This window comes from Hyperolius riggenbachi, chromosome 8, assembly GCF_040937935.1.
Source record: "Hyperolius riggenbachi isolate aHypRig1 chromosome 8, aHypRig1.pri, whole genome shotgun sequence".
In the NCBI taxonomy this organism is placed as follows: Eukaryota; Metazoa; Chordata; class Amphibia; order Anura; family Hyperoliidae; genus Hyperolius; species Hyperolius riggenbachi.
The window spans coordinates 248,897,527-248,912,080 of NC_090653.1; the positions used below are offsets into that span (position 1 = coordinate 248,897,527).

At 44.8% G+C, this 14,554-nt stretch overlaps 1 protein-coding gene across 2 annotated transcripts in view; it reads left to right on the forward strand.

Annotated features, from left to right (window-relative positions):
• SH2D3C (SH2 domain containing 3C) overlaps nt 1-14,554 on the forward strand; it is a 153,296-nt gene that overhangs the window by 3,296 nt on the left and 135,446 nt on the right. For both annotated transcript variants that reach the window (XM_068248566.1, XM_068248567.1), the window contains exons 2-3: nt 11,385-11,460; nt 13,770-14,279. In XM_068248566.1, the coding sequence (XP_068104667.1) occupies nt 14,192-14,279 (88 nt within the window). In that variant the 5' untranslated portion in view covers nt 11,385-11,460; nt 13,770-14,191. The remainder of the gene's footprint in view (nt 1-11,384; nt 11,461-13,769; nt 14,280-14,554) is intronic.

Genomic DNA, 14,554 nt, shown 5'->3' on the forward strand with positions numbered 1-14,554 from the left:
TACTAGCACCCGGATCGCCGCATTTACATTGTATAATAGGCTTTGTAATGTATACAAAGCCTATTATACTGGCTGCCTCCTGCCCTGGTGGTCCCAGTGTCCGAGGGACCACCAGGGCAGGCTGCAGCCACCCTAGTCTGCACCCAAGCACACTGATTTCCCCCCCCCTGCCCCCTGATCGCCCACAGCACCCCTCAGACCCCCCCCTGCCCACCCCCCAGACCACTGTTTGCACCCAGTCACCCCCCTAATCACCCATCAATCACTCCCTGTCACTATCTGTCAACGCTATTTTTTTTTTATCCCCCCCCCCTGCCCACTGCCCCCTCCTGATCACCCCCCCACCCCTCAGATTCTCCCCAGACCCCCCCCCCCCCGTGTACTGTATGCATCTATCCCCCCTGATCACCTGTCAATCACCCGTCAATCACCAGTCAATCACCCCCTGTCACTGCTACCCATCAATCAGCCCCTAACCTGCCCCTTGCGGGCAATCTGATCACCCACCCACACCAATAGATCGCCCGCAGATCCGACATCAGATCACCTCCCAAATCCATTGTTTACATCTATTCTCTCCTCTAAACACCCACTAATTACCCATCAATCACCTATCAATCACCCCCTATCACCACCTGTCACTGTTACCCATCAGATTAGACCCTAATCTACCCCTTGCGGGCACCCAATCACCCGCCCACACGCTCAGATTGCCCTCAGACCCCCCTTTATCAATTCGCCAGTGCAATATTTACGTCTGTTATTCCCTGTAATAACCCACTGATCACCTGTCAATCACCTATCAATCACCCCCTGTCACTGCCACCCATCAATCACCCCCTGTCACTGCCACCCATCAATCAGCCCCTAACCTGCCCCTTGCGGGCAATCTGATCACCCACCCACACCAATAGATCGCCCGCAGATCCGACATCAGATCACCTCCCAAGTGCAGTGTTTACATCTCTTCTCTCCTCTAAACACCCACTAATTACCCATCAATCACCCCCTATCACCACCTGTCACGGTTACCCATCAGATTAGACCCTAATCTGCCCCTTGCGGGCACCCAATCACCCGCCCACACCTCAGAACGTCCTCAGACCCCAGCCCTGATCACCTCGCTAGTGCATTGCTTGCATCTATTTCCCCCCTCTAATCACACCTTGAGACACCCATCAATCACCTCCTGTCACCCCCTAGCACACCTACCCATCAGATCAGGCCCTAATTTGCCCCGTGTGGGCTCCTGATCACTCGGCCAAACCCTCAGGTCCCCCTCAGACCCCCTTCCGATCACCTCCCCAGTGCATTGATTGCATCTATTTTCCCCTCTAACCGCCCCCTGAGACACCCATCAATCACCTACTGTCACCCCCTAGCACTCCTATCCATCAGATCAGGCCCAAAACATCCTGTCATCTAAGAGGCCACCCTGCTTATGACCGGTTCCACAAAATTTGCCCCCTCATAGACCACCTGTCATCAAAATTTGCAGATGCTTATACCCCTGATCAGTCATTTTGAGAAATTTGGTTTCCAGACTACTCACAGTTTTGGGCCCGTAAAATGCCAGGGCAGTATAGGAACCCCACAAGTGACCCCATTTTAGAAAGAAGACACCCCAAGGTATTCTGTTAGGTGTATGATGAGTTCATAGAAGATTTTATTTTTTGTCAAAAAATAGCGGAAATTAGATTTTTATTGTTTTTTTCACAAAGTGTCATTTTTCACTAACTTGTGACAAAAAATAAAATCTTCTATGAACTCACCATACCCCTAACGGAATACCTTGGGGTGTCTTCTTTCTAAAATGGGGTCACTTGTGGGGTTCCTATACTGCCCTGGCATTTTAGGGGCCCTAAACCGTGAGGAGTAGTCTAGAAAACAAATGCCTCAAAATGACCTGTGAATAGGACGTTGGGCCCCTTAGCGCACCTAGGCTGCAAAAAAGTGTCACACATGTGGTATCGCCATACTCAGGAGAAGTAGTATAATGTGTTTTGTGGTGTATTTTTACACATACCCATGCTGGGTGGGAGAAATCTCTCTGTAAATGGACAATTGTGTGTAAAAAAATCAAACAATTGTCATTTACAGAGATATTTCTCCCACCCAGCATGGGTATGTGTAAAAATACACCCCAAAACACATTATACTACTTATCCTGAGTACGGCGGTACCACATGTGTGGCACTTTTTTGCACCCTAAGTGCGCTAAGAGGCCCAAAGTCCAATGAGTACCTTTAGGATTTCACAGGTCATTTTGCGACATTTGGTTTCAAGACTACTCCTCACGGTTTAGGGCCCCTAAAATGCCAGGGCAGTATAGGAACCCCACAAATGACCCCATTTTAGAAAGAAGACACCCCAAGGTATTCCGTTAGGAGTATGGTGAGTTCATAGAAGATTTTATTTTTTGTCACAAGTTAGCGGAAAATGACACTTTGTGAAAAAAAACAATTAAAATCAATTTCCGCTAACTTGTGACAAAAAAAAAAAATCTTCTATGAACTCACCATCCTCCTAACGGAATACCTTGGGGTGTCTTCTTTCTAAAATGGGGTAATTTGTGGGGTTCCTATACTGTCCTGGCATTTTAGGGGCCCTAAACCGTGAGGAGTAGTCTTGAAACGAAATTTCTCAAAATGACCTGTGAAATCCTAAAGGTACTCATTGAACTTTGGGCCCCTTAGCGCAGTTAGGGTGCAAAAAAGTGCCACACATGTGGTATCGCCGTACTCAGGAGAAGTAGTATAATGTGTTTTGGGGTGTATTTTTCCACATACCCATGCTGAGTGGGAGAAATATCTCTATAAATAGACAATTGTGTGTAAAAAAAATAAAACAATTGTCATTTATGGAGATATTTCTCCCACCCAGCATGGGTATGTGTAAAAATACACCCCAAAACACATTATACTACTTCTCCTGAGTACGGCAATACCACATGTGTGGCACTTTTTTGCAGCCTAACTGCGCTAAGGGGCCAAAAGTCCAATGAGCATCTTTAGGCTTTACAGGGGTGCTTACAATTAGGCACCCCCCAAAATGCCAGGACAGTAAACACACCCCACAAATGACCCCATTTTGGAAAGTAGACACTTCAAGGTATTCAGAGAGGAGCATAGTGAGTCCGTGGCAGATTTCTTTTTTTTTTGTCGCAAGTTAGAAGAAATGGAAACTTTTTTTTTTCTTTTTTTTGTCAGAAAGTGTCATTTTCCGCTAACTTGTGACAAAAAATAAAATCTTCTATGAACTCACCATGCCTCTCACTGAATACTTTGGGATGTCTTCTTTCCAAAATGGGGTCATTTGGGGGGTATTTGTACTATCCTGGAATTTTAGCCCCTCATGAAACCTGACAGGTGCGCAGAAAAGTCAGAGATGCTTGAAAATGGGAAAATTCACTTTTGGCACCATAGTTTGTAAACGCTATAACTTTTACCCAAACCAATAAATATACACTGAATGGGTTTTTTTTTAATCAAAAACATGTTTGTCCACATTTTTCGCGCTGCATGTATACAGAAATTTTACTTTATTTGAAAAATGTCAGCACAGAAAGTTAAAAAAAATCATTTTTTTGCCAAAATTCATGTCTTTTTTGATGAATATAATAAAAAGTAAAAATCGCAGGAGCAATCAAATAGCACCAAAAGAAAGCTTTATTAGTGACAAGAAAAGGAGGTAAAATTCATTTAGGTGGTAGGTTGTATGAGCGAGCAATAAACCGTGAAAGCTGCAGTGGTCTGAATGGAAAAAAAGTGCCTGGTCCTTAAGGGGTAGAAAGACTGTGGTCCTGAAGTGGTTAAAGAGAATATGAAAAATTATCTCCTAGGAGAAAACTCAGAAGGAAAAAAAAAACTTAATTGAATAAGGGCCTTCATATTAATGATGATAAATTTGATGGTAAATGTATACAGTTAATATGTGCCCATGTCTAGAAACTCCAAGAAGAGTTTGCAGAGTAGACACCCTGGCACCAATCAATGTTTAGGGTAATTATAAAAATAAAAGACTTTCTGTGACTGCAATAGGACAAACATTGCACCTCTCAGAAATGGAGATGTCAGGTGAAGATTCCTTTTCACCTCATTACCATATATTCCTCCCGCTTAATGAATGAGGCATTCTCAAGAGTTCATTTACAGGATAATGATTTAGTTTCAGGCCTTCTGGTGTATCACCCTCAAAGAGTGTTATGTAAACAAGGGTGGAGACCCTAAATATGTGAAAATCATGCAAGTGTGTGAGAGATCATCTGTACTCTCACTTGTACCCTCACTTAATTTGAAGGTCTTTATGAGGATTTGTCTCTTCAGTTGTCCTGGCAGATGTTCTAATCTAATCAGATTAGATGTAGGCCCTAAATAGGGAAATTATTGATATGTCCCTGATTGAGAAATATCATTTGTAGACATTACTACTTGATGCGTTCAGCAGAAGTTTGAATCAATACCAGGTGGAGCACCACCAACTCTAGTTTAGTGTCACTTGATGCGGTACAAAACGACGCAGCTGTATATTGCTTGCCGCTCTCCCTCGTATGCCTGCCCACAGTCAATAGATAATAGAGTGGGAATACCTGGACAATTTTTGACACTGGATTTGTGTGATGTGGTGCGAGCAGATAAGAGGCTTCATATGACCCTGTGCCACAGTGCGGCAACAGGGTCATATGTATAAGCCCGTCCTCTGGATAGTGATGTTGGGCAGGAAGTACGTCGCTGGGATTGATGATTTAAGGTGTGTACACACGCACTACGGCCGCCAACGACGGGTCCGTCAGACCCTCCCGCTGGGCGGACTTTTAGGCGACAGTAGCACGTGTGTACGCACTGTCGGCAGACTGATAAGGCTGTTTCTGAACGATCCGCCGGGCAGATCACTCAGAAACAACCTTATCACCTTATCAGTCCGCCGACAGTGCGTACACATGCGCTACTGTCGCCTGAAAGTCCGCCCAGCGGGAGGGTCTGACGGACCTGTCGTTGGCGGCCGTAGTGCGTGTGTACGCACCTTAAGTCATCTATCGACCCCAACATATACGGTCCATAAATTTCTGGTCTATTTCAGACAGTTCTTTAACTTAAAGGGTGATCAGTGGTTTTGGTACATTTCCTGAAGCCAGGGAGGATAGTAGGAAGGCTGCATAGCTTTGTGCTGCATCAAGTAGCACAGTGCTAAGAAGACATTGTTTCAATCAATTCTCAATATGATTTCTGATGAAGATCAAATGGGGCTTCATTACTAAGGCCCCTTTCACACTAGGGCATTGCGTCACTCTCTTTCGCCACCCCTTTGCCGATCCCCGGTTGCAGTGACATTAGTCTTTATGAGAATGGCAACACCAACCATGGTTAGACTTGATTCAGAGGTATGTCTGCACTTTATCTGATGAAGGGGACCCGCCGTGGCCCTGAAACAATTGTCATGTTGTGCATACAATAAAACTGCTTGATTATTATTACTGGTGTGCCAGCCGAACTAGGATTGCTTTGATTTAGAGGTAGTGCTTGGCCAAAAAACAGTGACTCATTTTCTGTCCAACAGGGAGTATTATTATTATTTATTGTATTTATAAAGCACCAACATATTACGCAGCGCTGGACAATAAATATATACAACGATACAAGGATGACAGACATAACAAGGTTATACAACATAGAACAAAGTTATACAAGGCAAACGGTACCAGATATATGATTGTGCGATTATGGGCTGGTTAGGAAGCCCAGTAATACAAGTACGAGGCTGTCATGGGAAAGGAGCACACAATCCTGTAGATTACACTAGGGAAGGGAGGACCCTGCTAGAGGCTTACAATCTAAAGGTGCGTACACACGCACTACTAGAGGAAGCGACGGGTCCGCCGGACCCTCCTGCCGGGCAGTCTTTTAGCCGACAGTAGCGTGTGTGTACGCGCTGTCGGCGGACTGATAAGGCTGTTTCTGAACGATCCGCCGACAGTGCATACACACGCGCTACTGTCGGCTAAAAGACCACCCAGCGAGAGGGTCTGGCGGACCCGTCGTTTCCTCTTGTAGTGCGTGTGTACGCACCTTATGGGAGAACGTTCACTGTCGGGGGTGGAGCTATGCAAATCACTCTAGCGGCGCTGTCTGCTGCAGGATGTCTAAAATACGGCATGGTGTGTGGCGAGTTCTCCTGTCTCAGGGAAATCACACTACATCCATGTGTGAAATTAGACTTTAGGCCCATACTCATCAAACGATTTTTATGAGCGATTTTGTGCGAAGAACGTTTTTTTCATGATATTGAGCAGTACCTTTCAATAACAATTTCGTTAAACTATATTGACCATTGCATGACACCTGCAGCAGTCGTTTGTTTTTGAAAGACCGACAAGTCCGATCAAGTCGTTGAAGATTATTGCGATCCTTATTGACTTGCGCACGTTTGCCGTGATCGTATAAATGAACATTTACACAATCGTTCATTGTCGCCGCAAACAACGATTGTAGATGCGGCCAGATGGACCACGATGCATCTGGCAGCATCTGCCGGTGGGTATTCAATTTAAAAGTGATCCATTTCTGATTGGGAGGTTTCAATCAGTAGATATCAGCTTTGTAAAATTCTTTTTTGGGTGCAAGTTGAAATAGAAGGATAATTTTTAATTATATCACATTATAAAAAGCTTAATGTTTATAGCATTTTGTAATGAAAGTGTAATGTTCCTTTCACTTAACAGTGACAGTTTGCTTCAGTCAGAAATGGAGAGTCCAGGTGTTCTGCTCCAGATTCCTTTGTACAACCTTATTATTTGTTTAGCCCTTGAGTCGCTATAGTCCATTTGCAGGATAATCAACTTGATATGGTTAATTTCTAAAGAACAGAAAGCCCATGAGTTTGGGGTAAACAAGGGTGGAACCATACAGGTTGCTAAACTCTTCAGCCTGACCTCACCCATTGTGTAACCTCCAATGCGCTCTAGAGTTCCTTTTTCTGTACTGCTGGGAAAGTTTCTCCAAAGAGCAAAGAGATTTGACTAAAGGAGATGTACATAGAAGTGCTCAGAAAACATGTAAATGTATTCTCATACAAGTGTAGGGAGTGTTACCCAGTTGATTATGCGCCTTTGCTTCCCCAGTGCACAAGGTTAAAATGCAGCTGACTCTAAAAAAAAGATGTTCTTCTAGGGGTACATTTATGAATATATACAGTGGGTTGCAAAAGTATTTGGCCCCCTTGAAGTTTTCCACATTTTGTCATATTACTGCCACAAACATAAATCAATTTTATTGGAATTCCACATGAAAGACCAACACAAAGTGGTGTAAGCATGAGAAGTGGAATGAAAATCATACATCATTGCAAACATTTTTTACAAATAAATAACTGCAAAGTGGTGTGTGCATAATTATTCGGCCCCCTTTGATCTGAGTGCAGTCAGTTGCCTATAAACATTGCCTGATGAGTGCTAATGACTAAATAGAGTGCACCTGTGTGTAATCTAATGTCAGTACAAATACAGCTGCTCTGTGAGGGCCTCAGATGTTGTCTAAGAGAATATTGGGAGCAACAACACCGTGAAGTCCAAAGAACACACAAGACAGGTCAGGGATCAAGTTATTGAGAAATTTAAAGCAGGCTTAGGCTACAAAAAGATTTCCAAAGCCTTGAACATCCCATGGAGCACTGTTCAAGCGATCATTCAGAAATGGAAGGAGTATGGCACAACTGTACACCTACCAAGACAAGGCCATCCACCTAAACTCAGAGGCCGAACAAGGAGAGCACTGATCAGAAATGCAGTCAAGAGGCCAATGGTGACTCTGGACGAGCTGCAGAAATCTACAGCTCAGGTGGGAGACTCTGTCCATAGGACAACTATTAGTCATGCACTGTATAAAGTTGGCCTTTATGGAAGAGTGGCAAGAGGAAAGGCATTGTTAACAGAAAGCATAAGAAGTCGCATTTGCAGTTTGCCACAAGCCATGTGGGGGACACAGCAAACGTGGAAGAAGGTGCTCTGGTCAGATGAGACCAAAATGGAACTTTTTGGCCAAAATGCAAAACGCTATGTGTGGCAGAAAACTAACACTGCACATCACTCTGAACACACCATCCCCACTGTCAAATATGGTGGTGGCAGCATCATGCTCGGGGGGTGCATCTCTTCAGCAGGGACAGGAAAGCTGGTCAGAGTTGATGGGAAGATGGATGGAGCCAAATACAGGGCAAACTTGGAAGAAAACCTCTTGGAGACTGCAAAAGACTTGAGACTGGGGCGGAGGTTCACCTTCCAGCAGGACAATGACCCTAAACATAAAGCCAGGGCAACAATGGAATGGTTTAAAACAAAACATATCTATGTGTTAGAATGGCCCGGTCAAAGTCCAGATCTAAATCCAATCGAGAATCTCTGGCAAGATCTGAAAACTGCTGTTCACAAACGTTGCCCATCTAATCTGACTGAGCTGGAGCTGGTTTGCAAAGAAGAATGGGCAAGGATTTCAGTCTCTAGATGTGCAAAGCTGGTGGAGACATACCCTAAAAGACTGGCAGCTGTAATTTCAGCAAAAGGTGGTTCTACAAAGTATTGACTCAGGGGGCTGAATAATTACGCACACCCCACTTTGCAGTTATTTATTTGTAAAAAATGTTTGGAATCATGTATGATTTTCGTTCCACTTCTTATGTGTACACCACTTTGTATTGGTCTTTCACGTGGAATTCCAATAAAATTGATGCATGTTTGTGGCAGTAATGTGACAAAATGTGGAAAACTTCAAGGGGGTCGAATACTTTTGCAACCCACTGTATATATACATATATTAGGGTTGTGCTAGTATGCCCCCTTTTTAGCAAAAAGCCTTCCAAAACTAAGGGATTATGTGGACAGATCCATGGGAGAACTGTGGCGGCTGACCTGGACCTGAACTCAGAACTTCCACTTTGCTCTGAAAAATACGCAACAGCATAATAACCTTTAAAGAAAAAACATTTATTTGTTACAGCTGATACCAATCCTGCAATAAATCTGCAGTGTGTCTACTTCCTGCTTTCATGAAAGCCGATGTAGGGTTAACATCCTGTGTTTACAAATTAACTGCTGTGCTGAAGACTGCCGAGATTCCTGTGCTGACACAGCTGAGAGATCAAATTACAGTTGTGATTGCGGTAGTTACAGATGAGCGGGAATTACACAGGCTAAACTCTCTAAATATATACAGGGTGGATTCATTTGTGTTTTTCTTGTGTCCTGTGCATGAGTTCAAGTCCACTTTAACCAACCCTTAGGAGAGACATTTTGTCCTGAGGTGACTCCATGGAAGAGAGCAGTAGCACTGGGTATGCATTTAAGCATACCCATGTATAATCGGGTATGCCCATACACTTACTCAGTCCCGTGTTAAAGCGGATCCGAGATGAAAAACTAACTATAACAAGTAACTTGTCTATATATATCTTATCTAAAGTTTAGATAGTTTACACAGCATATCTAGCTGGAAACAGCTTCAACAGTTTATTATTTATTGCTGTGATACAATGAGGGCAGCCATGTTCTGTTTGTCACATTGTCACAGGCTGAGGGCTGGAGATGCTATCAGCTTGCCTGTGTGTAAATTCAGTCCCCTCTCCTCCCCTCTGCCTCTGAAATCAATGGCTGGTAACCTCCTCCTCCTGCCCAAACTGAGCTCCCATAAGCCCTTGCTACAGTGCACAGGCACTGTGAAAAGCTGTGGGCGAGGCTTGTTTAGTTTATACGGAATTAGAGTATTAAAACAAAACAAAAAAAGTATTTGGCTTGAGGAATGCACTATAAACTATATGAAAGGAACACAATTATGCAATGAGTAAAAGTTTATCTCTGATCCACTTTAAGCTCTCTGCCTCCTGGTTTTTCCAGTCCAAAATACATTACAGCAGTGACTCTGCCAGAAGTCGCTCTGTAACCCCAGGAACAAGAAGCCTCCGGGTCCTCTCTGCGCATGCGCAGGCTTCTTGGCTTCTTCCCCCTCTATTCCCCTCCCCTCTACCGTGCAACATAGAGACAGAGTCGCCGCTGTAATGCATGTATTCTGGAACTGTGAGGCAGAGAGCTTAATATGGGGCAGGGTAAGTGTATGGTCATAACAAATTATACATGGGTATGCTTAAATGCATACTTAGTGGTACTGCTCAAGGTCCCTTTACATCAGGGGTCCCCAAACGTTTTGGGTCGAGGGCCAGGTCAACATACTTCAGACTGCTGGGGGACCAGAGTATACATAAAATGATGTACAAGTCTTTGCGGGCCAGACAGTGAAGCATACCCAGGTGACAACCTGCAATCCAATTGGACAGCAGTGTCACCTGATGTGGAATTTGATTGGAAACCAGCGAATTACTGCTTTCTGGTTTCATTCTATATGCTGACCACCAATATTTAAAGATGTAGCTGGCTGCATCTATAATACATTATGTGTGTAGGGCCGGTAAAAAAGCCTCAGGGGGCCACATTCAGCCCGCGGGCCTTAGTTTGAGAACCACTGCTTTACATTAAAGCTATGTACATGTCCTGGATTGAACTCTGCCATGGCAGCTGATAAAGACCGCCTCGGCTAATAATCTACAGTAAATCCAGCGTGTGTACAGAGACTGATCGAAGTCTCCTAAATATCTGCATGCCAGATCTTTAGCGATCCCCGACACCCAATTATCCCCCGAGCTCTCCCCATTCACCCACCTGTGGAAAGTTGCTCCATTGTGCACTGCTTGTTGACCCTCCACCCCCTTCCATAGAAAAAGACACAATGCTAGCATAGTCATATGTCTATGTATGTATCATGTAGTGCATGTATCATGGTCTGGGCCAATTTAGGGGGGAAGCCAGTAAACTTTTCTGTATGTTTTTTGGGATGTGGGAGAAAACTGGAGTGCTCTGAGGTAACCCTCCAGCCCCATGAGATGTGTAGGCCTCCTTGCCATCCTCCCTGGCCGCTCCGTTCTCCAGTAGTAGCCACCAGATATCAGGGCCAGTTGTCCTCTTCTGTGCATGTGCAGCCTGGCCACATGCCTCCAACATGTTCCTTTGGTTGGGAGCATTCTGTGTGAGCCCAGTAGTACTGCGCAGGGGCATATCGCTCCCAGACACGGGGCGAGTAAATGGGTGTACCGTGAATGAGAGACCTCGACTGAGAAGAATACCGGTGGCTACCGCAGGGGAATGGGGCAGCTGGGTAGGCTGGAGGGAGCCCACACACCTCATGGAGCCAGGAAGCCCCAGGGAAGTATAAATAATGCTGTGTGTACCTTTAATAGGGTTTTAACCATAACTGTTTTTTTGGTGACAAGATTTATACGGAATAAAGTACATTTATGTGTTGAATATGAAATGAGCATTACGTTTTTCCTTTTTCTGTTGTCTGTAGGCTAGCGACTCGTTCTGTTGCTATGGATGGAGTGGAGGGCAAACTATACAGCGCATATTGGAGTGTCACAGAGCGGGTAAGGAGGAGAGATGATGTGCCAGTCTGGTTCTCTTGCTGATGCAACAGATTGGGTTAGAGACCGGTGTACAAAGGCTAGATTCTCGCCAGTGGTGGCCTTGATTGGTTGCGTTGGCTGAGAACTACTATGTGCAGAAGGCTTTAGTGCATACATGTCAAACTCCAGCCCGTGGACCAAATCTGACCCTCAGAGCCACCAAATTTGGCCCGCCAGTGTTTTTTCCACAATGCATAGTGTTTGGCCTACTTTAGACCACCAGGGAAGCTATATAGGGGAAAGAGGGGGGAGACACTAGACACCAGGGAATGGTATGGGGGGGGGGTCAATGAACACCAGGGAGCTATTCAGGGGGGCAACGGGGGACCGCTAAACACCAGCGAACTGTTTAGGAGTGGGAGGAAGATCACTAGACACCAGGAAACTGAATAGGGGAGGGAGGGGGCCATTAGACACCAAGGAACTGTATAGGGGAAAAATAAGGCATTAGATACCAAGAAAATGTATAGGGGATGGAGACCATTAGACACCAGGGAACTCCATAAGGGAGGGAGGGGGGCCATTAGGCTCCAGGGAACTGTATAGGGGAGGGAGTCCATTAGATATGAGGAAACTTTATAGGGGGAAGGTGGCCAGTAGACATTGAGTTTGGCCCGTAACTTTGTTCCGGCTCACTTTGTATTTGAGTTTGACACCTCTGCTTTAGTGTCTGTTGCTTTTGTCAACTTCTGCTCAATAACCCCTCTGTACATGGAGAAAATGCATGACAATGATACTGTGCACTATTAAAGCAAAACTTAAGCTTAAAACTAAATCTAGAAAAAAATATATACCGTATATTCCGGCGTATAAGAAGACTGGGCATATAAGACGACCCCCCAACATTTCCAATTAAAATATAGAGTTTGGGATATAAAACATGCCTCTTTCACCTGTCTGGCCCACCCTCGTATCCTATTAACCTCCTTTTCTGCCTCTCAGATCTCACACATGTGCACCTGCGCCGCTTCACTACAGTCCTCAGCAGCGAGTTCTGATAGGCGGTAACAGGATAGGAGGTATCACCCGGCATCAATGACACCCGACATATAAGATGACCCCCAACTTTTCAGAAGATTTTCAAGGGTTAAAAAGTAGTCTTATACGCAGGAATATACAGTACTTACCTGGTTCCAGCATTATCTCCCCCACCCCCCACCCACCGATCAAATTTGCCGCTTCCAAGAGCCCACGGAAGGCTTTGGGAGAACTCGAGTCCCTAAGTGCTCCGGAAGTAGAACATCTCTATACTGTGCATGTGCCAGTTGGTCAAATACATGCAATGGGGGTGACATTGCTGGAATGAGTGGCCTGAGAGGGGACTGGGAAGGCTCTATAGGATCCAGAGCTTTTCCTCTCTATAGGTAGGTATGACTTTTTTTTCTAGCTTCAGTTTTACTATAAGGCCGGTTTTACATTTGTTTCTTTCTTTTTTTGCCTTGCGGTGCGCAAAAAACATCAATTGTAGGACCCTGTGCCCGGGTGCGCTGACAGGGTGATATGCATTTGCACGTCCCCCGCTAAGTGACGTACTCCCTGCTGGACAGGAAGTCACTGGGATTCCCTTTGGTCCATGTTTGCGCACCACACTCCGTCATTTACACTATCTACACCGCCCTTAGACTTTCATTACAGCAATTAAGTGCAGAGCCTGTGGTAACGCGCTCAGAGGCGTAGCTAGGGGACAAATACAGTTTTTGCACCCCCCTCTGGAAAAAAAACAGAATGTAGTTGTGGTCATGGGTGGAGTCAAATGTTATTTAGATAGCCATATGTGCCCCTTTACCCCATTCATATAGCAATATGTGCCTCCCTTTAGATAGCCAAATGTGAATAAAAAAATGGGCAACTCAATGCAGGTGTGCAATGCAAGTGTAAAAAAGGCCTAAGTGTTAGGGCCTTTTTCCACTACCCTGCGATTTGCGATTTGATTCTGATCGCAAATCGCAAGGTACATTAAACTAATGGAAACTGCAGCAGCAATTTCCATTAGTGTGATCCGATTGCGATGCAATTTCGGTCAAAACGCAATCATCGTTCTGCCGCGTTTTGGATGCGATTGAGCTGGACTATAATGAGTATAGTAGCTCAATCGCATGGTGGAAATTGAAACACGATTGCAATCGTGATTACATTTCATAGTGGAAAAGAGCCCTTACTCGGGAAAGCAGGGCGTGGCATAGAGGAAATTTGTTTCATGCTAAGAATCACTTTAAATAGGTGTGTATTTGACTTGTCTTGCAATAGAGGACTCTGTTCACATCTTACAGGAAACTGGCATCGGCAGAAGTAAAACGGAAGTGAAGATTAGCAGCATCACGCTACAAGTGCTACAAATGACAGATGACCGAATCGCAGGCAGAAACTTACAGCGGTATAATTTCACCACCAGTGGCCTCACTGCAAAACGTGCAACACATAATCAATGCTGTCCACCAATGTGTCTGGCCAAAATTAGGAGAAGCAAAAGAAGAAGGGAGGTTTTCAGACATCAAAAGATTGCTACCACCTAACAGATAGAGATCTTTCTTTAGAAGAAGCCTCCTCCCTGCTCATGTCATCTTGTGGTTGAATAGCTCAGCCCCAAAACCACATCCAGCAAGTGAGATAGCAGCATGGTGCAGAGACAGGATGACAAGACTGCTGACATGATGAGCACTTGAGAGAACAAGCTGCACCCCGGTGGACAGAGATGAGCAGGTCTTCAGCATCTTTGTCCCAGGACTTGCCAGGTGCCACCATGGGCGACAGTACGAAAAAATCCAGCAAGAAGAAATTTAGTGAGTATTAGACTATCTTCATTGGTTTGCAATGTTTTTAACTGCATTGGGGTAAAAAGTTTGAAATGATTGGGCATTTTTTTTTGGGGGGGGGAGGGGGGGGGGCATACTTACCTAACAGAATAGCACCAAGTATTGTGATGCTTTGTTAGGCAACCTATCAGATTTCAGATTCACACAGACAAGCTGCTCTGATGGTCGCCGCGACCTTCCAATGGACTAGATCAAGAGCCACATAAATGTAGTTTTATTTGCATTTATAATGGCGTTTTCAT